This window comes from Cryptotermes secundus, unplaced genomic scaffold, assembly GCF_002891405.2.
Source record: "Cryptotermes secundus unplaced genomic scaffold, Csec_1.0 scaffold117, whole genome shotgun sequence".
Taxonomy (NCBI): domain Eukaryota; kingdom Metazoa; phylum Arthropoda; class Insecta; order Blattodea; family Kalotermitidae; genus Cryptotermes; species Cryptotermes secundus.
In genome coordinates, this window is record NW_019737981.1 from 3,494,167 (window position 1) to 3,520,299 (window position 26,133).

Here is a 26,133-nt window from a genome sequence, read left to right on the forward strand (position 1 = left end):
CAGAGTTTTGGATGTGGCAAAGTTTACTACTATAACTCCATTATCAGAACCAATTTTGTTTAAAATCTCATTCCCAATTGTTGGTTTGAAAATGTCTTCCCTACCTCTTTTGGTATTGAAATCTAAAAGAATTTTCATATGGAATTTAGAGAATTTAGCGAATACTCATTCTAGTTCCCCATAGAAGCTCCACTTCATATCATAAATTTTATCCCATGTTGGGGCCTGAACATTCAGAATAATGATATCACACCAGGGGCCTTGTTGTGTTATGTACGACATCCTATCACTAACAAACTGTACTCTCTTAAATGCTGATATGATTCTCTTTTGTATGAAAAGAAACTGTACCTAATGCATGATTCTCATTCCACTTTGCATAGAAAAATGTATATTTTCCTGCTGGTTTGGTGCCACCCTTGTCCCATCAGACTAACTGTACTCCCGTTAAATCTAATATATTGATTTTGAATTGTCTCATTCTGGTCCGCTGCCCTATTAAGTTAGAAAGTTAATAGAATTTTCCGTCCAGTGCTGCAATAGAGGTCACATCACTTTTATTATTCTTGCCTTACATGTTTTGGTTTAATTAAAATCGTCATCAGAGGCATTTTTCATACGGCAGGAGACACTGTTAATTAAGCTGGTTTGATGTTCACTTTCAGTTGTATTATTCACAGATGTATGTTTCGTATTATTGTCATAGGTTTTAGTTACGATGGCACTCATATAAAAACATAAACATGCAGAATAATTGAGTATGCCAATAGGCTATACGCAGCACAGGAATTATCACTTTCCCACAGTAGACTTCTTATGTTTGGAATAATCACTATTAAACTATTTAAAATTTAATTCAAATTGTCGTAAGTCGTTGTTGGTTGTCAATTCTTCCCGTGGATGGGAGTCGTCATTCTTGGTGGTGTGTGGGCTTATATGCGTTATGATGTTACGTGTGTGCTGTGTCTTTTGTACTGTGTGTACAGTGAAGAGTTATTAACCCCACACCAACCCCGAAGCTGGAGGACCAACCTTGTCGCCTGTCCGCAACTGCTTATTCAGTGTGTTCGCAGCTTCCCTCCATATCTGGAGGCCGTCTCCTCCATCTGAAACCTGAGCACGCGCCTTGCCATGGTGATGAGGGACCCACTTGACATGGACCGTTGTCTCATCCTATCTTTTTACAAAATACTAAGATTAAAATATCAAATTCCTCGTCTCCTGAAATAATGATAACCATGCTATAATATTTATGAAGTTGCTGGTAAGTGATTAACGAACGAAATCGGATTAAAGGTAATTTCCCAATATGCCTTTTGGTATCTGCTTAATGTTTTAAAATTGCCGCCCACGGAGGTATTGGGATTCGTACTGTAATAATAAATTGTTTTCATTTGTTATGAGTTAAATTTAAGTTAAGAATAGAGGAAGACACGATTATTTTATTAACCGAACATCATGGTTGCGCCAAAAATTGTATTTAATACACATTAGTTTTTCGAACTTCAAGTTCATTGACTTACATCTAGCCCTTCCTTCTCCTTACCCTACGCCTTCCACATCGAATACGTGGTGTGTAGGTTAAGGTCGAAGGACGGTTCTGTTGTCGAGTGAGGTACATATTTTTTGTTACAGTATACTTGTAACAATACTGCATTATTCGTGATGTGCTCTGTGATGTTTTGCGTTGGTATAATCACAGTTACACGTTTAGTGTAAATATGTAGGTCTTTCACTATATACGTTAAAACGTGTAAGTTGCCAGCTCTCATACAGTGCAACGTGTTTTAAAACATGTGGGGGGTTAGGACTTACAGTTTGTAACATTTAATACAGTTAAATGGATTGGCGTGTAATTAGGCTATGTAACATAACCAGATGGAAAAACCAAGAATCTACTGCGAAGTCTTATGATACACAAGTAATGATAAAATCTACGTTGGAGGAATGTTCTCTGACTTTGCTAAAGCGTTTTATGGCGGAACCATGAAGCATTACTATGAGAACAAAATCTGTATGAAATTCTAGGAATAGTTGAACAGCTGTTTAAACCATACCTAATATGTTAGAAAGTAAAAGGAGAATCCCCAAATTCAAAGTATAAAACCTAGAAAAACAACTCAAAGTGGGATAGTTTAAGGAGTTCCTCATCATGTCCAACCATTGTCGGTTGCTTTATCTGATAACACTTCAGATATGCACTAAAATTTTCTCTAGTGATCACGTATATCAATGTTGAACAGAAAACCGACATTTTAGAGAGTCTCCACCATCAGGTCAACCCTGATGGTGGAGCATGAGAAGGTCTCTGAAATGTTGGTTTTTAGTTCAGCATTGACAATACTGATCACCTGAGAAGACTTTAGCACATTTGTTCCCTGTGAAAGCATCAAAGTTTCATATAAGTCTTATGAATGAAAAGGCACAATTTAAATAGCATTAAAAGGATACTTAAACACACTCATTCTACTTAATTGATGAATACTTATTGTCTAAAAACGACTCACCCATTTAAAGGTTGTATAAATATCATGAGTTGACTGTATTGATGTATATATGTGGATTTATTTTTGAATAGCCTCATGTGTAAGTACTGTGTTCTTTGAGTTTTCTTATGTGAAAACGTCAGTTGTACTGTACATATGATTCTGTAGTTATATGACATATTCAACATCCTGCAGTCATTTTGACTAACTTTGGACCTAGAAAATGCAATGCAATGTAAAGTAATTTTGATCTGGCATTAAAAATGAAGGACAAAACAAGTGCACACTTTTTTCTTTTTGAAATCTTTGACTACTATCTTATGTACTGTTTCTCTACTGGTCCCTGTCATTTCTTCTAACATCCAAGCACTCAGATTTCAATCTTCGGCCAAGCACTTTCGAATGATTTCTGTCGATTCCTGTGTTCTGGAAGTTGAAGGACGGTACTTCCATTCATTATCTTCTGAGGACTCTTGCTCTTCTTTGAACCTTTTATGCCATTCAAACACACTTGTTCACATAAACATTCTTCACCATATACACTTTTCACTGTTTCAGATATTTCAGTAGCTGTTTTCTTTAATGGTGGTGGTAATGGAATTCTTTGTGGAACTTTTACTTCACAGAACACCTTTGGGAAACACTGGTTTAAACCATACTCCAATGACAGAAAGTAGAAATATATAAAAATCCCAAAATTCACAGCATACCAGTGGCTCATAGTGGGGATGGCATAAAACATGGTCTGCAAGATTTAGTATTTGTTCCACTTGTCTTTTTCTGACATACATACATGTATAAAATACTGATAATGTAAATATAACTTTTACAGTTGTAACTGCTCCCATTATGACTTCCCCACTTGTTCATGAAAAAATCTGGTTTGAGAAAGGCAAATATGATGAAGCAGAACGACAGTACTATCAAAACTTGGCAAAGGTAAGACAAAATTAAGCTATATGATGAAACTTTCTTGGTGGTAAACATAATTTTTTGTGGGTTCCAAGAAAATACATGTTATTTTGGAACAACTTTGACCAGAATAGCTGAAGTCCCAAAACAAATAGGTTCTTTTTTATATAGATTTATTGCATGAAACATTTACATTGAGTAACGATATTCAGGTGCAATTAAATTATTACTACAGGAAAGTATTTTGAGAGCCTGCAGCAAATCTTTTGGCCATTTCTATGAGAGAGTCATACACTACTCATATGCAGACCCCCAGAGAAATAAGCAAGTGTGTAGGCCAACAAATCACAAACAAAACCCCATCAAGATTACAGCAGATGCTGGAAATGGCCCTCTTGTTACACATACATTTCTTGTGCCTCTGTAAACTCTCACACTTGTATTTATTTTTATAAGCTGCACAAACTTCAAACCCTAGTTACCTGTGCAAGGTGTCTGAGAGGTTTTTGAGGTGAATGTGCAGGCCCAGCAACAGTTTTATCCAATTTATCTTTGATGAACACTCAGAATTTTGATTTGGTTCTTGTTTGTCGAGTAACAGTCCTTTTTGTAAATTTATTTATGAATATATGAGTAGTTCCTTACTGAACGGAACTGGTAAAATCTTGACATTTATGCCAGAATCTTTTTCTTTTAACTTTTCTATTTTCATGGACACTCATTGCAGCTAGTAACTCTTGTATGCCATTTTGCACAGAAATAATGCAACTGATTGAATGTTAAATACAGTAACAGGAGTTCGAGGTTATGGTTGATGTGGTACATAATGCATAGGTTTTGCCTCATGGTAGATATTCAGTTTTATTAGTGTGACATGTGGGAGGAATTGTGCTGTGTACTGGTTATTGGCTTGTCAACAGCCGCAAGTCTGAATGCTCATGGTACGAGCTGACGCATGTAGCATGTGTCCCTCTCACAGGGTAGGGTGTATTACTGTTGTATTACCTCCTTGTATTACAGAAGATGGGTCTAATAAACAGAAGTAAAACTCCAAGAAAAATGTAAACAGCGAGTGCAGAGTCTGCAGTTTTAGCTTGCATGGATAATATTTAACAAAAGCAGTATCATTGAATTAAGATAATTCCACCCACAGCTTCTCTTCCATTTAAGTCAATCCATTGAAGAAAACGTCTGAAATGAGGAATTAATTGTGTTGTTAAAGTATATGGTGTATGTTTGGCAGAAGGAATTAGAAATGAAATATTATAGACTGGGATGAACTCTTATTATAATAAATAAAGGTTAAATTGACATGTAACATTTCACTCTTAGGTTATGATACTAGAAACAGTGAGAAAAGTACATAGGCCTACTGAATGAATAAACAGCATTAATCCGTCAATGTTCACTGGTATTACATATTCTAGACAAAAAGAAAAGATGAAGAAAGCAGTCTTCTGGGATTTGGCACCGTGTATATGTGGTTACACGGTGCCAAATCCCAGAAGACTGCTTTCTTCATAGTCACCGCCGTGAAAGCCACAAATCTTACAAAAATTAAACATGTTTAAAAATTATATGTATGCTCAAGATACATGTTTTGATAAGAGCACTACAGCAAAAGAAGGGAACAAATCCAATTTTTTCAGTCTAAACTAAACTTCATAAAAGAGTTCCTTTTCTTCTTCATCTTCTTTCAATCTCTTAACTATGATTGTCTTCTGGGGGCCATGGTCGATTACTGAATATGAAAGTTTAACACCATACTGTGTTAATTACTGTTGAAAACTGTAAGGCTTGCAGAGAAAAGGCAGTTAATATAAAATGTCTGCTTATTTTTCCTCCATAACATTTGTTATAAATGTTTTTTTCTTCAGTGATCCAGAAATGTGTAGACATTATGTAAAGCCATCCTTAAGCATGTCCAGTTTAAATTAAAATCAAAATGGCTTTACTCTCAAATACCAAATTTCATGAAAATGTGTACATATTGACAGGTAGACAGACCAACAGTGAACATAGTATGTGCTCCACAGGGTTCAGAATGTGTCTAGGAAGGAATTTGTGGGTGAGACAGAGGTGCCAGTACACACACTATTCTAACAGTCATTCTGGGTTCAGGGGCTGGACTGAACAGGCCATTTAAATGTGTGCATTAACAAATGGGAGTAATGTTTCTCATACCGTGATGCCACAACACCTTGATGAGGAACACCCCTCAGTCACAATATATTTGGTTTTATTTACCATATAGGCAGGCATAGAAGCCATAATATTGTTTGTGGTTAAGTAGCAGCATTGTTTCAGATAATAGTGTGTCCAGTCAGCAATGAAAATAAATACCGTATCTGGATGGGAAAAGGGGAAAAGTTTGATTCCATGTTGCACCAGAGATTTCCATATAACATTGCTCCCAGCTACTGCTATATTTGAGTGATACCTGTTTCAAGGTCCTAATTGTATTCCACATTCTTCTCCATGTCAGTAACAGGTACACATTGACTGATATGAGAGTACACCTTAAGACTAATGACGACCAAAGGCCTGAAGACCAAAGTAGATCCAAGTACTGAAATGTCATATGGACAATTTCCAACATTCAAACAAAGTAGAAATGTATGAATCATCCACTGCCACAAGTACTTAAACAATCATCTCGCAGTTTCTTGTAATGTCAGAAGTATCCCATTAACCAGGATATTTTAAAGGAAAGTTTTTTTTTTGTAAATGCTTTAACCTTATATTCTTCTGTCTCCTAACATGAATTGAGTATAATCTTAATAACATTGTGTTTCCGTAATAACTTGATGTTTAATTCAATTTCCTTGTTGATCTTTGCAAGCTGCTTGGGATAAAGAGTGGTATCACAAGTAACCGTAAGATACCACTACCTCTCACAGTAATTAATACACAGTTGAAGCCAGCTTCTGAACCCAATAGGATTGTTTCCCCTCCTGAAAAACAGTCACCATCACCAATGCTGGATGATGATATTCCTCCTCCTCCTCCTCCACCAGCAGTGAACAGAAAAGACTTGCCAGACCTTGCCCCTCTTCATCCCTGTTCACCATCTTGTATTGTGAAGGAGATCATTCTAACAGGCACTACCAATCCACAGCCCTCTCCACCACAATCAAAAGATGACAAACGATTTAAGCCCAAAGAGGCTAAGGAGAAACGTAATAAGGCTGATAAGAAAGATCGTGACAGGAGGACAGTTAATAAAGATGAGAATAAGGTAATGTGCAAGTTATTGCATGTTATTTAATCATTTTGATAGGCATGTTTGTCCGTGGTATAATATAGATTTGTAAATCTGGTACTCAGCAGTAAAAGGTTTTTACTTTCATGGTGCTTTCCATTCATGACATATCAGCAGGCCATTTAGATATCAACTAAAGATAATCAAAGCCAAAGAACTGCACTGTATATGACAGTAAAAATTTATATCCATGTTGAAATAACATGATGATGTAACAAAGGGTACAGAAATCCTAAAAGTGATAAGTCTTGCTTTAATATTGTTTAACATATAATTAAGAGAACTGTATGCAGTGCCTGAAATATTAGATGTAGTGCAGCCTAGTTATGTGTAGTAATTGGCTGGAAATAATATGGCATCTAATTTGTAACTGTTCTACAAACCCTTCTAGTGCAGTGGTTCCCAAATTGGTGGTCATAAACTGTAGAAGTATTTGAAATATTCAGAAAATTTACCAAAAAAAAAAAAATAAGTAATGGTAGATTTTTCAGACAAATCATATAATGATTCCCTTCATGATTTATACAGGCTTACTTGTGATACTAGGTTATTGATGTCTGGGTTATGATAAGCTAGACATGTAGGTCAAGTGGAGAGACAAGTAATGATGTACCCAGGATTTTGGTGTGAATACCTCTTGGATAGCAGTCACCTGGAAGAGCAATTAGAAGATGAGGGAATGATGTTAAGATTTATCCATGAGAAATAAATTTTAAAGGAGGAGATGTGTGTGGAAATAGCTCAGGATTGTGTCCACCGGTGTGCTTTGGTATTTACAGTGTTTAAATCTTTGTCGTCTACTACAAGAGAGATTTTTATAGGTTTTTTCCCAGCTGCATGATGAACATACTATAGTTACACCAGCTTCCTTTCATTTTAGAAGGGAAATGATTTTCAAAGAACACAGTTTAGCTATGTGCGGATGGGCCAACTCAAGCAGGACTCTGCTAAGAGAGAAAGGGGCACGTAAGGAGTTTTGAAAGAAATATAATTTTAGGCAGTGGGGGGGGGTTTGCATATTTTGATTTTTCAAGAATGAGGTTTGTGCAGTAGTCAAATTTTGAAGCTGCTGCTCTGCAGTTATGTTTTTGTCATTCAAGGGCTGGTGGAAAGTAACCTACAGTGAGCTGTTAACAAAACGAGCAATGAGGAAAAAATATTGTCGCGTATCGGGCGTATATCGCGACAAATAAATTCTCGATGTATTCGATGTAGCGAATTTTATTTCACATTCGCACTTACAATCACCCAAATTACAATCTGACGATTACTGCTATCTGCAGTATCACAATTAGTACACTNCACCGCTGTTGATTAGCATTGCGTAGTTGCCAGGTTACGGGGCTCGGCTATCTTCGGCTCCGCTCGGCTCTCTTCGGCTCCGCTCGTGACGTCACCGCGCGTTGCGCATTGCGGGGTGATTACTCGCCTATTACCGCGAGCGTTACGTTACCGCTGAGGGGTGGGAGGGGAGCGCTGACTCACCCACCGCGTCACTGCTGGTGTGGGGGGGGGGGCTCAGATTTCGCAACATGTCACAATATATGCAGAAAAAACATACATACTTAAACTACTTCTCAACATAGTCACCGCCAGAATCGAGGCGCTTGTATTTGATAATAAGTTTTTGTATGGCTGTGTCAAAGAAGTCCGCTACATGTGAGCTCAGCCATGTTTTGACACCTTTCATAAACTCCTCATTATTGTTGAAGCACTGTGATCCCAACCAGCTCTTGAGGTGATAGTCACTCTGAGAAAGATCAGGGCTGTAAGGAGGGTGGTCAGACAACTCCCGGTTGAAATGCTCCAGCATTGCTCAAATGGCAGCAGCTGTATGCAGGTGCACGTCACGGAGAAACAGTACAAGTACAACAGATATCAGCATTCCACATCTTTTGTTCTGAATCACCCCATGTAGTTTTTTGGGTGGTTTCACAATACACTTCTGATATTATCCCCCATGATTGCATGAATTCCACCATCAACATTCCTTTCCTGTCTCAGAGAACAGTTGCCATCAGCTTTATGGCAGACATTTGTTAAAGCTTTTTCATCTCTGGCGAATATGTGTACATTCACTGCTTTAACTGCTCTTTGGTTTCAACATTCACAATTGAAACTCAGATTTTATCACCTGTTACTCATATGATGTGATTAAGAAGTTTATCGCCATTTTTGTGGTGTTGCTCTGAAAAAGTCAAAGCCAAAGGCCCTTCTCTGAATTTTATGTGAACCCAGAGCATTTTCAGAACCCAACTTGCACAAAACTTATGACTGCCTAGTCTAACTGTGATGATCTTGTAGAGAACAGGTGTGAAATTTGTAGAAATTCACATGAAAGTTGTGAAATTGGGAAGTGCCATCTTTCACAAATTTTTTGGTCAGCACTTTGAACAAGATCATCGCTTCCTATAGATGGCCGACCACTTCGCTCTTCATCATGAACAGTTGTTGTCCCTTCTTTGAACGTACTACACCATTATTATACAGCTCCTTCACTCATTACATTTTGGTCATAAATCACACATAATTCATGATGGATTTCCGCAGCACTCATACTTTTAGTGTGAAGAAAGTGGATAACAGTGCGAATACTGCAGTTTTCAGGATTACCAGTCACAGGACACATCATAAGTCACTCTGTAAAGACAAGAACAAACACTAGGTGACCAGTTATGTGATGTATATAAACAGAGGTTACTTTCTGAATAGCCCTTGTATTTATATAGTATTCTGGAGTGCAGTGGTGCCAGTTTGGCATGATCTAAAGCAATTAGATTTGAGCTGTACATTATTCCAAAACCTTTGTAAATTTAGTACTTTGAAAAACTTCCACCTTAAACCTGTCAGATTTTCTTGCATAATTCTTCCTACTAATATTTATGAGAGTATGGGAGTTTTGAATGATGAAATACAGGAATCAAAAGACGTCATGTGAGATTTTTAATTCTTACAGTGGTCATAATTGTAATCATCATCATCAGGAATGTGGTGCTGTATAGTTTGGTGTACAGTATTTCAGAGGACTTTGCTGCCTCAATTGAAGGTGGAAGCCACAATTTTGACCTGAATAGTATCTATCTGCCAAACTATCCTGTGTAACTTCCTGTAGCACCATAATCTTAAAAAACCTCGTATTTTCCAATGCCGAAATACACCACAGATTTTGAATAACATAAAGGGAAGCTACTGCTGTTCTTAGGTGCCATGTCATGAAAGAAGGCATGTGGAACAGTGAATGCACATCTCCATGCAATCTTAATCTCATTAATAGCTTGTAATGTATTGCTGGCTTCATGCATTTCTATCTCTGCTTCTTGGAAATGAGTGACTGCATATGTTCCAAATGTAAATGCAAATATGTAAGTCAACGTTTCCCTTTATAGAATGTAACTTGACCATCTCATCACTTACTGCATGAATGTATCACAGTTCATCAGAATTTTCTTCTTCTCCTATCTGAATATTGGGCTTCGTATGATGGTGTTTGTCGTAATGGGGAAAAATTAATCAGAAACTTTATAATGCATGCTATTACACAGCTGACAAAGTGGATGGTATGTTGTATGTTGTGTGCATGCTAATGAATTCAGTTAATTAATTAGTTCAGTAATATATTCTGTCACTTTGCATTGATCACAGTAAATTTATCCTTCAGTAATAATACCATAACCGAAGTGAACGGAGAAGTTTGTGGAGGTAGGCCTATGCCCACTGGGGCTGTAGTGCCAAGAAAAAAAAATAATACCATATCATTAGAAAGTATGCCTGTATTTAAAGGCTTACGTTTAATTGAATAAGAAACGCTTCAGTAGAGTGATAAGTTTACTGTGTATTTGGGGAAGGGGGATATCAAATCATGGTCTGTAATCCAGCTAACCTGAAAAACTTTTCCTAATTTTCTCATTTCTCCAAGCAAATGCATTAATAATTAAGTAGGCCATAACTGCAGCCACATACATTCTTTCCAGTTCAACGTTCACAATCATCTTACTATTTGATATTCCACACTTAACGCAGTTTAAATTTTCATTAAGCAGCTGAACAATGATTCATGAAATGGCTGACTTCCAAAACTGATATAATTCTTTAAGTATGAAAAATTATGTAAATAATTTTCAATACACTTTAGCAAGGCACTGTTTCACGTTTGGAATACAGGTACATATGTGTATGCATGTACTTGGCTTAGCTTGTTAGAAGTAACAGTTGCAGTGGCTGCAGCGAATTCTTGTAAGCGATCTAAATCATGCTTCTGGTGAAAATAAGTAATTGACTGAAGTTGTGACTCAGTTCATTTGCATAAAACTGTTGTGTTGAAATGTGACAGATTGCCATCTTGTTAAAAAGTAAATAGCTACACATATTGAGATTCGGTATTGTCAATTTGTGTCAAGACATAAAAGTTGCAACATATCTTGATTACAGGGCAGAAACTGGATATGGTATGGATGTTTACCAGTATGTAAATATGTCTGTAATGAAGTCTGGTCAAAATATTTATAAACCTTGATTGTTTTACGTAAAAAATAAATCACTCCTATAAGTCAGTTAATCAGTAAGGTATAATGTGTTATGACAGAGGTGACCTTTTTCAGTAACCTGGCATAGTGGACAGATTTTTAGTACCAGCTTTAAATAAGTGAATTTATTTTTTTTCTGGGATAAATACTTTCTTGTTTTCAGTGGAATGCCTTGAATTTGCTTTCATTACATGCATGACAATCTCAAATATGAAGCAGGAATTATTAGTTACATATTTTGGATGCAGTAATATNAAAATTTCACAAATATTTTGTGTTGAAATGTGACAGATTGCCATCTTGTTAAAAAGTAAATAGCTACACATATTGAGATTCGGTATTGTCAATTTGTGTCAAGACATAAAAGTTGCAACATATCTTGATTACAGGGCAGAAACTGGATATGGTATGGATGTTTACCAGTATGTAAATATGTCTGTAATGAAGTCTGGTCAAAATATTTATAAACCTTGATTGTTTTACGTAAAAAATAAATCACTCCTATAAGTCAGTTAATCAGTAAGGTATAATGTGTTATGACAGAGGTGACCTTTTTCAGTAACCTGGCATAGTGGACAGATTTTTAGTACCAGCTTTAAATAAGTGAATTTATTTTTTTTCTGGGATAAATACTTTCTTGTTTTCAGTGGAATGCCTTGAATTTGCTTTCATTACATGCATGACAATCTCAAATATGAAGCAGGAATTATTAGTTACATATTTTGGATGCAGTAATATAGTGTAACTTAATTTTTATTAAATAATAAACTATTAAAGTGTATATACTGCTTTTGAAAGCAAACCTATGAAGGAACTGCAGTGTACATCCAATTATCTGGACAAATGGAGGAGAAAATCTAAATAACCAAAAATTACCTTGTTTGCCGCTCACAGGCTGGGTTTTGACTGGAATGTTACAGTAATAGTATAAGTACTACAGTGGTCATGGCTCAGATCAGTTTCTTGGGTCTACAGTTTGACCACTGAAGATCACTGAAAGAATAATCTTATAGTGTCATTATGCCGATAACCTTTGATCCATTGAGCATTCATGAAACTAAGGAAGACCACAGTGTCACTAGAGGCTATAAACCATGAACAATATCAGCATGCTGGCTGCACAAAACTTCTGAGATGGAAGTGATACCAGTGCTTCTTAAAGGGCTTGAAGTGTTTTGTGGTAATATGTCTTTAAAAGAGAACAATTTTTGTTATTGTGATTATTTTAGAGCCAGGATTGCTCAGTCAGTACAGTGACTAGGCAATGAGGTGGATGAGCAGAGAATTGAGGTTTATTTTCATCAGTACCATATTCAAAACAGCTGTGGTTTCCACCCAGCTGCCTATCCAGTGGGCACTGGGAGCACTTTACTTGTGATACTGACCACTCCTCTTTGGTGCTGAGGTTAAGATGCCTGGAGCTATGCTTCACTTCGCAATACATATTCATAATATGGTTAATACTGTTACTTTTGTGAAAACAATACCATGGTGTGTCTGTTAAAATTTGTTTTTAGCTGTTGATTCTGTGTGACCCATTTGTAGCTAGATGTGGGAAAATTTGCATGGAGGCAGATCACAAACTTATTTACATATTCTGTATGAAATTTTGTTCACATGTCAACAGTTGGATTCTATATGACTGAATTATGCGCACAGATTTATGGCTAGGATAATTATTAATTTATAGTTATTACTAGCCTTGTCATGTAATTTGAAACATTTTAAGGAAAGTTGGTGTCATAAAGTCTCTCCAGTACTTGTTATTAATGCTGGAAAGTGTCCGAAGGGTTGTGTGAGGACTGGAACATTCTGTTGGTGGCCAGTTTAGGGTCATAACAAAAGCTTCCTGGGTACCACTGTTGTAAGGAGATGACATAAAACAGAACCAGTAGGAACGTGGAAGAGGAAGAGTGGGACTGGGGTGAAAGTATGATTTACATGTACAGTAGAACATCAGTTATCTGAATTAATTACTGAAAAATGTGGTTCAGATAATTGAAAATTAGGATAATTTGGTTAAATTCTTATCCACAAAGAGAAAAAAACACTATTATAATGTTCAACAATGATGTTTAGTAGAGGCATTCATTGGTTGCGGTCATTCAGTTACTTGACAGTTCGATAATTGACATTCTGCTGTATATGCAATGTGTAATTTTAAAAGGCAGGAGAAAATTGAAGAAGCACTGAGCATACAAATCCACAAACTGAATAATCAGCAAATGTTTAATGGGGAATATACTACATTAATATTTAATCACAATGTGCATCTTGTTTATTGAAATTAAAGGAATGGTATCAACTTCTATAACTGTTTCTATGTTTCTCTTTGGTGTAGGGATCTCCTAACACTCCCAACAAAAACTCCTTGGCTGGAGAGGTTGCCAAGGCACGGCAGCATATTAAAAATTCCTTAGAATGTGTGAGTAATCATATTCTTTAGTTCCTTGACTGGGTCATGCATGGTGTGTGGGCTTCGTTTGTATTTTGTGTGTTTGCTTTTAGACGTTACTTCATCTTCATTATGATATGAATTGAAGTTTGTTATAAATTATTTTGGATAGAATGTTAACTAGGGACCTAAACTCTCCTTCATCTTCAGTTTCACTTGAGTCTTCACTATCTTGAATTTATAATTCTAACACATGCTTTATAGTATTAGTGTTTATAGAATACTATACATTGCCGATTTATAATGTGTTATCTTTGTTCGTAGATGGATGGAATTGCTGCCCTAGCAACGACAGCGAATGTTGAAGTCATTAATAGAATCAACCCATTAGAGAAAGACAATGCAGTACTTAAAAAATGTAAGCTAATTTTATACTTTCTGTTAAAAAATTTGGCTTGCAGTGTGTAGAGAGCTAGGTTATATTAGTCAGTGAAGTATATGCATAAAGGCTGAACAATATGAGTTTATTTTTGGCAGGGCAGGGAGTTTTCTCTTCCAGACTAGCTTTCAGGCCCTCTTGGCCTTGTATCTAGTGGGAACTACAGTCTTTTAGCCTGGAATTAAGACAGTTCTAGCGTAAAGCTCTCTTTTCACTTCCATCTTTTGCTAAGCTTAAGTATTCTCAGAACTTTATCTCCATCCCTTCTTTCCCCTTGTACTTTTAGGGTATGGTTTTTTGCTCCTGGAGAACTTAACCTTACTTGTTTTTAACATAGTCTACCATTAACAGTTTATATGTGTATTAATGTAGTCTGCCATTAATACCTATCTCTCCTTGTTAAAGCAAAGTGCAAAAGTGCAAGAACATGAAAACTCACATTGTTAAATGAAAAACAAACACAAAATTTACTTGGTTACATTTTTAGAAGGTAAAACTTTATTTTTTAAACGGAGAGAATATTCAAAGAATACTGTCTTGTCTTATAGTATGTGACATCATGTAGTTTACTGCCATTTTGGAGGAATATACTGCCTTCATCTTCAGGGTCATAGATTAACTGGAGCAAGCACATTTGGTGTGCTGCTTGCTTGGCTTACTCTTTGATGATGAAGATGGAAGCAGTATGTTCTTTCAAAATGGTTGTGAACTTCTGCTTGATGTCACTCCCAGAAGTGACTCTTTACACTTATTGCCATTAGAACCTCAGATCTAATAGAGTATTCATTTATAACTTCACACTACAAATATCTTCATAATAATTACTGAAACACTGAGCCTGCAACTATGCAATGTAACACGCTGGATATCTAAAACACTGGGATTGCAGGTTGAGTTCTTGTCTGTCAGGACTTCTTCAGGAAGTAAACAGTATGTCATACCATGTACCATTTTAAATTCAGAAATTCTAATATATTGAAGAAGCAGCCATTGTTGTAGTTTTCACCTATGAAATTGAACATGTTCATTTTTTTGTATTGTAAAGTTTTTTCTTAATAACAAGAAGTGCTCTCCCCCTTATCATGGAGTGCTGACACATTTCTACAAGAACTCGATGCTTTCAGAGAATGGATGTTTGTGTTTTTCGTTTTATCCTATAATTTCAGTTGTTTGGTCATCTAAATCCAATTTCATGTCTTAATAAAGATTTATAGGCCTCTTTAATAAAGGAGACCAGAACTTGATTCATGGCCAACATTAAGAAGTTGTTTAAAATTCTTTTGCTGCTTTGGGATTTGCAGATGTGGATGATATGTCAGTAGTAGTCAGGAAATTAGAATCCAGAATTGACAAATTAGAATCACATGTAAAGCTTTTGGAAGGAAAACTTTGTGATGCAAAGCTAGTAGCCGCCTCAGTTGGCCAGGCAGCATCAGCAGCTCCAGCCGTGAAGCAAGGAAAACTTTGTGATGCAAAGCTAGTAGCCACCTCAGTTCACCAGGCAGCATCAGCAGCTCGAGCCGTGAAGCCCAAGGAAGTGGATGAAGATGAGAACGTGGATTTGTTTGGTTCTGATTCTGAGGTATGTTTCATGTGTAAATAAATGGAATTTCATGTATTGACTTTTAAGAAGTAACTCCCACTTTCTGTATTTATATATGGAGAACATCAAAGGAAAATGTTTCAAAATCTGAACTGGAAAGATACGAGCACGTAGTGTGAATATGAAGAGCAAAGGGAAGAAATATCTGGCAAGAATTATTTTCTGTAGTTGGACCACCTCTATGGTCTAGTGGTCAGAGATCCTGGGTTCGATTCACGGTGCTACCAGTTTTTCTGAGAAGTAGTGGGTCTGGAATGGGGTCCACTCAGCCTCGTGAGGATAATTGAGGAGCTGTTTCAAGGAAATAGCAGCTCCTGTGTAGAAAACCGAGATTAACGGCCGTGGGATCTGTTGTGCTGACCATGCGACACGCACTCACCGCTAAAGTTGGCATTAACTTCGCCAACAACTGGCGGTCATCCGGTTGGTATAGTTCGCTTGTGGACTACAGGCCACAGAGTTTCTTTTTGCTGTATTGCACATGTCCACTTGCATGATCTTGCAGCCATGCAAATATGACTGAAGACTCAACTGTGCTGTGTGAAATGGATGTGATGAGTGTCACATGACGGTTGAGATATTGAGAACAAAGAATGTTTCTGCAGATATGAAGCTTGATGTTTTCCTTTGTTGAACATTCTACAGTACTTAGTGAAATTATGTTAGAGAATTCAAGCAGTTTCAGTTAATATAAGAATAGTGTAAATGAAAAAAATAAACCATCTTCTGTAACCATTTTTTAGAAAATATGTCACTTAGTTTAAATTACTCACCAGGTATTTTTATTACAGAATGTTAGAAGGAAAAGGTGTTTGGTCTGTGCAGTGAAATGCACTATATTACTGTTTGGTCAGATGTGTTCCATAATGTAATCAAGGTGTATGATAAGGAGAAACACAGGGGACTCTTGATTTGACAAATGACCTGTTTTGATCATGAGTAATACTGGATGATTCAAATTCAGTTTTTGATGGGGGAAACATTTTTATCTTTACCACTACATCCTGACTAGTTCTTGGGTCCATCCAATCTCCTAAATCATGTAATATCAGGGATTCTTTTCATTGGAATAAAGTGAACAGGGCAGGCGGCTGACCATTCACCATTCTAATGTAGATGTTTAGATTGTATGAAGACACAAAGGCAAGTTCTCTTTTTGTTTATTAGTCTCATTTAGTTGCATGAACTAATTTAGTAGTTCCTTCTCCCCCCAGCTGAGTGAAAGGTGTGGGACAGGAGACTTCTTTCAGTGTTTTAATTAAATAAATTAATAATGCAAGATGTCTAAGATACAGGATTGCAATAATGAAGACATGTAGGTCTCGGTTTTGATTGGTTTTTCCTTTCACAGGAAGAGAGTGATGATGCCAAAAAACTTAAGGAAGCCCGGCTAACAGCATACACAGCCAGGAAAGCCAAAAGCAAGTATTCTGATATTAATATTTAAGGTCTGTTCACACTGTATATAACATTAACAGGGACTGGATCATCAACATGCCAAGAAAATATTGTCATATATATATTTTAATGATTATGTTCACAGCATATGCTGGTGAGACATACAAAATCTTTTGTGTGGTTTTGAAATGTGATGTCTTGTTTGAAATACACAGGAAAATATTTGAACTAAATGGGAGAGAAATGTTGAACAGTTTTGGATATTTCATAACTAGAACATTTGTGGTTTTATGCAGGTCACCTAGTATTAAGCGAGTGAAATGTAGGAAGTTACGACGCTTAGATGAGAAGACATTAAACTGATATTGAAATTTGGATAGGAAACCTCTTGAAAGTGTCCACATGGAAGATAATATTAAGATGAATTTCAGTGAAACTAATTGTATGCATATGAGTTGATTCAGCTGGCTTATATTATTTCCAGTGGAAAGCTTTGATATTAGTGTTGAACCTACAGCTTTCAAACCTAGACAGTTAGTTCAAGGTTCTTATTGGAGTTTAGATTCTCACAGCAGTGTCCATGAAGAATACAGTTTTTTGGGATGTAACGCAGTGTAATCCAATAGAAGCCCAGCAGGCAGAAGGTGAACTTCTACCAGACCACCGGGTGTCACATCCCAGAAGATATTACTCTTCATAGTTAAAAAGTTCTTTTGGTGTGAACATTATCTATTATAATGATACTGTAACATGTAGACCTGTTGCTGGGCAACGACCATGAGATAAACAAATATACAACAGCTGTTAATGAGAAACAGCTTCACAAACAAACATGTTCCCACAGCAACAATTAAACTACAAAATGAGGAATGGTGTTTTCTGTGCAGTCCATGCTGAAATGTTATAAGCAGGACATGTGGGAGCTGTAGTTAGTCCATTGAGTTGAGTGAAGTGAAAAGTGGTTGACGAGTGAGTCACACGAGAGTTGCTGTAGCTGAGGCCAGGGACAATTTGGGAATGCAGAGTAAGGGAACATCTGCCGTTGGAAGCGGCTACTGAACAATGGCTAGGGAAGACTGAGAAGACTTTATGATCTTTGGAGTGTGTAACTCAATGAGACTGTCACAGTTATTTTAATTATGTTCAATAAATGTCCAGTAAAACTGATTACCAATCCAAACCCAATCTATAGTCACTCTAAAACATAATAATACTATAACACATTTGTTGTGCCCCAGGTTATTAATGGGTATGCTTTAACCAACAAGGGGTCAAATTTATGTTTTATTTATTAGAAAATAAATTGAAATATGTCAGGTGAACCACAAGTTGGAAACCGCTGGAAGCCAGAGTTAAGGCTCCGTACATTCTTTAGCCATCCAGTGTCATTTGTAGAGTCTATAGAAATTGCTGACAAATTAAGTGACAACACAAGGCAAGTCTCGCCACCACACAAGTTTTACGCGAGCAGCTTTTCGTGATGTTGAATTTTGAGGGGCTCGGACAGGAGGAGCCGCGAACACTCTGATTTTAAGAGTCACTCTGCACAGACGTGTGGCGGGAAGGAGATGAGATGGCGTCAGATGTGTTCATTGTCAGCCACTTCTGTAAGTGTTAGTAATTTGCCTGTGTTCGGATCACTGATGGTTGTCAGTATATAATTCTGGTTCAATGATTTTGGTTTGGTAACAGATTTTCAGAATAAAAATTGGTCAAAAGAATTTAGTGTATAAACTTTGGTTCATGGATTGTTAAAGAGTAATTTTTTATTTATTGAGTTATTATGAGAATGTACAAATTTTGATTTATCAAGTGATGAGTAAGATCCAAGAATTTGGTTCAGTAATTAAGCTTAGGACGTAACATTTGATTCACTGGTTGCTTGTTTGAAAATACCAATTTTGACTTGTTGAGTGAGTGTTACTATAGGAAATATGGTTTATTGATGTTAAGAAATGAAATTTGGGTCACTAATTAGTGGTTAGCATACAAAATTTGATTTATTGTTAAGATATAAATTTTGGTAAGCGAGTGATGGTTACAATGTGAATTTAGTTCGCTGTTATTACATGATAATTTTGGTTTACTGACTTCAGAGTACAGAAATTTGGTTTACACCATGCAGGTTTAGTAGAATAGGTACAGTAAGGTTTACGAGTTTACTGCAAGGTGTGTAATCACAGATTATGTGGGTTAATAGGCTGTATGTATGTATGTAAATGTTGATTTAATTATATATGCTCTTGTTTTCATATGTTTAGTGTTTATTTGGTTTTTCTGGGGGTATTAGTAATAAATAATTCGTTTGGAGGAATAGAAGCTATCCACAGATGTTGAACTGATGGCAGTTAGGTAGGATTTTCTAAATTTTGATGGTGGTAGCGTTGGAATAAGAATAAGAAATTTGGGTGCTTCACCCCCGCTTTTGTAATAATAAATTTGTCGCAAGGGTGTCGCCACAATAATCTGTTGGCAGCAGTATGATATAATAAGAAATTTTTGTGGCACAATCTATATGGCCCAACACATTGTTTGAAAGCACTTACCATCTAAAGATAATGTTTATACAGTAGCAAAACTGGTCATTCTACTAAGTGATCACATGGAAATGTTAAACTTTATATAGCTGAAAGAGTAACAAATTTACCTTGTGGTTTATGTAAGGTTTTTATTTCAGAGCCTGCCTTTATTCCCAAATCTAATATAATTCTTGATGTAAAGCCATGGGATGATGAGACAGATATGAAATTATTGGAGGAAGCTGTACGAGCTGTTAGTATAGATGGACTTCTGTGGGGAGCTTGTAAGTACAAGATGCTTTCTTTTCAATTCTGTATACCTCATTGGCTTTTATGTTCATTTATCACTGATACAGATCTGCTGCATGTCATAATTTGTAATTCCACTGATATACTGACTGATGACTGAACTCATTTTACTTCAGCAATTTTCTTTATTTCGCTATCAGTTGGCATAATCATCACCACTTGTAGGACATTCACATTTTGGATGAATATTATATATTCACTAATTCAGTTAAGTTCAAGTATTTTTACAGTATAACTTGAAATGTCATAAGTTATTAAATATATACTGATAGATTTTATTCAGCACTATAGAGGAAAGTAAAGTATTAGTATCATAGTGATTTCGCATACATTGTAATACAGATATACTGTTGCAAAGCTATTGACACTACCCAGAGTCAGTAGTTACTTTTCCTTGTATTTTTGTACATATTCACCATACCACAAATACAGGTTGTAATGATATCTATTGTATGTAATGAGTCATTTTCGAGATCAGTGAAGCATAATTTGAATTTCTTATAAAGCATGGTTTATGTCTGATTTATATGACTTTCCTGGAAGTTACAGCCAAGGGCACCCACCACTATAGCCAAGCCCATTCGAGTTTATGGAGGGGTGCTGTTATTACTTGAACCCCCCAGAGAGACATCAACCATCCATTGATCGAGATGCTGTGTGTAAATTGCCGTGCCTAGCCTTAATTCTTGATGATCTTTGGTTTTCTTATTGTCTCTAAGTGGCATTTGTTGTACAGCTAACTACTGTCTGGATATTTCAGTTTTACAATACAAGGTGCAGTGTTTCTTTCACTTATAGTCTCCTGTTAACATAAGATAATGCAAAATAAAATAACTGTCTTTTTATGTTATTTTCCATAATTATAAATGGAAATCAGTTTACAGTATGATCATATTCCTGTCTCATCACCCTCTCCCCCTCCCCTGCTGATACCTTATGAGCCACTTGGTAGATTTAATGAAGCATCGTGTCACTAGAGACAACCCCACTTTTACACTCTAAATAAAACCAACATGAAAGTGATTTAGTCTTTTGATATCAGGGTAACCTATTGCCACTTAACCATTATTGGCTGTGTATTTCTATCAGTACCAGTACCATTACATGTGAGTTAAAATTCGGCCACCAGCCCGGAAGTACAGGGGGATTTAAAAACCCCTCCTCCCAAGTGATAAAGGGAACCATTGGAGATAGGCATGTGTAATATATGATAAAACTCCGTGGTCTGTAGTCCGCATGTGAACTATACTGACCGAGCGACCGTCGCTTGTCGGCAAAGTTAGTGCCAACTTTTGTGGATAGAGGGTGTCATGTGGTCAGCGCAGCGGATCGCCACGGCCGTTAATAGTGGTTTTCTAGACCAAAGCCGCTATTTCCTTGAAATAGCTCCTCATTTATCCTCGTGAGGCTGAGTGGACCCTGTTCCAGGCCCACTACTTCTCAGAAGATCTGGTAGAGCCAGGAATCGAATTTGGGACCTCTGGATCTGTAGCCAGGAACTCTGATCACTAGGCCACAGAGGCGGTCATATGATAATATATGTATTGTAAATTTTGTTGCATATTCTGTGTGAAGTATGCATTTACATGTTGCCTATTACAAATATCTAGTTAGTTAGTTAGTTAGTTATTAGAGAGGGTGGGTTTCCCCATGCACTTAGACCTGTAGTGGTCCATTGTGCTTCCCTCTATGATTTCTACCAGCCTCTATATCCTACTGGTATTGATGCTTACCATCAGTCCCGCCCAGCCAGCGAGACCGGCTCTACTAGCTGAGAAGTATCTATAATGCTTCCCCCATCTGCCGGAGGTATTAGTGACTGCTGTTGGGTGGCAAACGTCTGCAATTTTGGCTCAGTGACCTCCTTTGGAGGTATGAGGTTCTTTTACGTGCCGTAGAGCTACGACATGGGATCCACGGCTTCAAGTCCCTCCCGGAGGACTTGTTCCCTGAATTTTTCCGCCCTTAAAAATTCGACGACCTCCACCGGGTATTTGAACCCGCGTACTACGAGTCATGAGGTGGGAACATTACCTCTAGACTACGGAGGCCGCTTTTACAAATATCTAAGTGCAAGCTGTACTGTATGTGGCAATTTTAACATAGACAAATCTGTACTTCTGGAAATTATGCACAGAAGGGGATCATTGAGTTGTATAATTATTAATTTATAATTGTTGCAAGCCGTACCATGTATCCTGAACCACTTGAAGAAAAGTAGGCATGTAAGACCTTCTCAGAACTTATTGTTTGTGAGTAGTATGTGAAATCAGGTGGAGTTGTAGTTTGTTTCCATAGTGTCGAAATATAAGAGTATAGTTAAATTGGGACTTCACTGTATTTTGGAAAACGTTTTGAGACTTGTTACTATTGGAGTGCATTCACCTGTGCAGCAGCTGATTTTACATCCATCATTGTAAATAGTTTTAAGTTTATCCAGAACAGTGATTGTGTAACTTTGTGTTTTGCAGCTAAGCTTGTTCCATTAGCATATGGTATTCACAAGCTTCAAATATTGTGTGTTGTTGAAGATGATAAAGTGTCTGTGGATTGGTTGCAAGAAACTTTGGAGGCAATTGAAGATTATGTAAGTACAGTTTACAATGATAAGGGGGTGATGAAGTCTTCTCTGGCTATCAACTAAATTGATGCAAATCACAAATTAGGCTTTTCAGAGACTTTTGTCTCTGTTATCAGAGAGTGATGTGATATGAATAGGTGATATACACACGTGTATGCATAGTGGAATAAGTAGAATAAAGCAGTCACTCTTCTTCTGACGTAGCTGAATGGTCTGGAACAGGTCTGCATTATTGTAACATGTTAATAGCCAAGTTAATGAGAGTCTCTGGAATAAACTTTACTCTGTTGACACAGTCACTTGCCTGAGAAAACTTCATTGCTAGTCACCATGAGAAATACTGTAAACATGTATTGATTCATCAGCCACTTCTCCCTGGCTACTAAACTGCATACACAGATGAATGTGTGCATGCAACGATCAGTTCCTCTATGCCGGCCAATAACCGTAGCAGTTGTCTGAACAATATCATGTCCTTTGAACTGCACTGTATATAAGAAGTCACAAAGTATGCAGATTTTGAACTTTTTAAAGTTTTAATCGTGGGGTAAAATTTCAAATATATACAAGGGTACATTCTGATTTCCATATTAACCCTTTCACTGGTATGGTTTGAACAGTTCTTCTGTATGCTATTATACACAGAACTGTTCTGCTGTGTATATAGAGCTCTGTAATATCAGGTTGTTTGTTCTGAAATAGTCTAAAGCAAAGAAATTAAATGTAAGAAACATTTGGTTTTATAGGTAAATGAATATAACTCTACCAGTATGTCATTATGATATGGTGCTAGGCATAGGAACATCTTTACCTTTACCATATACAATGGTTGTTGTTGTTATTAACATTATTATTATATTTATTATATTATTATATTATATTATATTATTATAACATTATTAACCATTATTAACATTTTAAGCTCTGAAATTGGTATAACTCCTTTGTTGTAGAAGACCACTATATGAAACTTCCACAGATTATTGTACACCTTTATGAATTTGTTTGTTGTCCTTGGCAATGCTTATCTGAATAACAAGATAGTGTTGTATATGACAGATCAGAAAGTGTTTCTTATCAAAACCTGTTACTTTTTCTGGTGGTTCTTGTGTTGCTGTGGAGAGATGTATGATCCTAAGTTTTCTGTTCATGTTAGACCATCAAGAAACACTATCTACCAGATTGTCGAACAGTTTGAGGAAACGGGAAGTGTTCGTGTGGTATATGTGTGGAGGGACATAAGTGTAGTGTGTCTGCTTACATGGAAAAAGATGCCAGTGCAGTCAGGGAGGCAGTAACATGAAGTTCAAGGAAAGGGTGCAGTGTTTAGCACAACAGATTGGGTCTCAACCAGCAGTGCATGGTTGATCTATCATGACTTCTTGTTTCCATACAAAATGCAGCTGAGTCAGCCACTGTTGGAAGACAGAATAGTGAGACATTATGCTTTTTCAAGGTAATACTGAACACTAGTGCGGGACAGTCTGGGTGTCCTCAGTGTCGCATGGATCTTCGTCAATGCACACTTTCATTTGGATGGTTACATTGACAAGCAAAATGACTTGAGCCTCAGAACTTCAAGGCTTACCATTGCCAACTCACCACATCCAGAGTTACTATATGGTGTGCAGTTTAGAGCATTGAAATATTAATTGGTGCTGTGTTCATTGATGGTACGTACAATCGCTTCTGTTTACTTCAGTTTGCTGAGTGCTGAATCTCTTCCTTTCCTGATGGAATATGGCATGCCAGTGAATTCAACCTGGTTTCATCAAGGAAATGCCAGACCTCCAATAGTGCTGCGCTGCACTTTCTTCATGACATTTTCAAGGAGAAAGTTGTGTTAAATTAGTGTCCTGTACTATTTGAGGAAGAATTTTCATGACCACCAACCTCACTGGACTGAAACCCATGTGATTATTTTCTGTGAGTATACTTGAAGGATAGGGTGTTTCAAAAAAACGTTCACAGTTCTCAAACTGATAACTGCCATCCAGTCAGAGATGGAAGCCATTTCTGCAGAAATCTTCAGTTCCAAGATTTAATAGTGCCAGTTCATGAAAGTCAAAATTGTCGTGTGTAGGTAACAAAGATAATGTACGAATCAGACAGATATCAGCGAAGTAGATTCTGTTACCAACGACGAAGGGAACAATTGGGAAGACCAGCGTTTTAAATTTTAAACTAAGTGCAGTGTAACAGCTACGTAAGTGTATACACCTGATGATGGCCGTTTGCGGCCGAAACATATAGTGTAAGAGAAAGCAAGACGAAAGACCTACAATAAATTGTTTCACTTAGGACGGAGTTTATATCATATATCCTACTTTGCATACTGAGCACATGGCTTTATGGTAGGTGGTTTATTAAAAAACATTTTGTATTCTTTCAGGTACAAAGTGTGGACATTGCAGCTTTCAACAAAGTTTGACTCTCTGTTCAATCCAGTCTACAAGTTTGCTGCATATTTGTATAATTTCATTCCAGTCTTACCTTCACCTTTGTGATGATAATCACATTCAACATAATTTGAAACCTATGCAGAACTTTACTGATATGTTTGTAACCTGGAATATTCCCAATAAGAGGATAAAAATGGCACAAAGTAATGTCACTGTATAAGTACCAGTGTTTTAACTATTGAAAATTCCCACCAAGTTGTAACACAAATTGAAAAATTTTAATGTAGCTGAAGTGTATGTGCAGCCATCCTTCCAGTTGGTATCCAATATCTTAATGCTGCTACCATATTGATATGGATTGATGTTTACTATTGATAAAATAATTATGTTGTAATAAAGTGAAATACTCATTACACATTAATTGATGTTCATTTAACAGTGTGAAGAAATACCTGTTATTTTTATACTTGTAGCATTTGTAATTCTATTCCTGTTTTAGCTTCATGTCTTTTTGTGTAAATGCCAGCCTGAGAATGTTCTGAGACATGTAAAAACATTTCAAGCTTAAATTACCACTCTTCAGTGCCATTGTTTTATGAAGGGGACATCACTTTAAAGCCGTAAACATGTTCATCTGGCCAATCAACTTCAACCTGTTAGACCCACCCTCCAAGATACCAGTGTGAAGGCTGGTGGTAAGCACATCAAAGAATTATTGGATCCTGAAGATGGAGGCGATATGTTCCTCCAAAATGTCGGTTGAATTTCAGCAGACTACACAGCATTATATCCTAGAACATAGCACTCTTCATGTATTAGGAAATATGAAGACTAAAGAAATGAATCAAAGGAAATTCTGCTTTTCTGTTGCATGGAATATTCTTCATCAAAACTCTGTGATGTCCTTCCATAGGACCTGTACCTATATATGTGTTCTAGTCAGCTTAGTATCTGATATATCCTGCATTGCAGCACTAGAACATTACATTAATTTTGTGGAAAAGGGAGTGCCATGGGCATGGTGTACCTCCCTTATGGCTTGGCCCAGTACATCAGCACCTCCAGGACTGGGACACACCACTACCATGACTTTATCTCTACATAATCCTTACAATGTCTTCAGTGATAATGTACCTCATATTACACATTGTTGAGTAACTATCAAGTGAAATTCAGTTTTATTTGAATGATAACAACCAAACTAAATGAAAATATTCCAATAGAGACAATCAAATGAAAATATTTGAACAGAAGAACCAAATAATGGTGGGGGACACTAATAATGTCCCTTTCAAAATAACTGG

At 36.8% G+C, this 26,133-nt stretch overlaps 1 protein-coding gene across 4 annotated transcripts; it reads left to right on the forward strand.

Moving 5' to 3' along the window:
* Positions 1 to 1,531: 1,531 nt before the first annotated feature.
* On the forward strand, positions 1,532 to 25,250 carry LOC111870550 (probable elongation factor 1-delta). Of its 4 annotated transcripts, none has more exons than XM_023862920.1 (10): positions 1,532 to 1,615; positions 3,319 to 3,425; positions 6,517 to 6,636; positions 13,525 to 13,608; positions 13,903 to 13,996; positions 15,319 to 15,599; positions 16,972 to 17,041; positions 19,696 to 19,821; positions 22,318 to 22,433; positions 24,820 to 25,250. In XM_023862920.1, exons 2-10 carry the CDS (start codon positions 3,336 to 3,338, stop codon positions 24,856 to 24,858), a joined length of 1,020 nt encoding a protein of 339 aa, XP_023718688.1. In that variant the 5' UTR covers positions 1,532 to 1,615; positions 3,319 to 3,335; the 3' UTR covers positions 24,859 to 25,250. The 4 variants fall into 4 exon arrangements, with proteins under 4 accessions (XP_023718688.1, XP_023718690.1, XP_023718691.1 ...); XM_023862921.2 differs by lacking the exon at positions 1,532 to 1,615 and adding an exon at positions 1,625 to 1,753; XM_023862922.1 differs by lacking the exon at positions 6,517 to 6,636.
* The last annotated feature ends 883 nt before the right edge of the window (positions 25,251 to 26,133 follow it).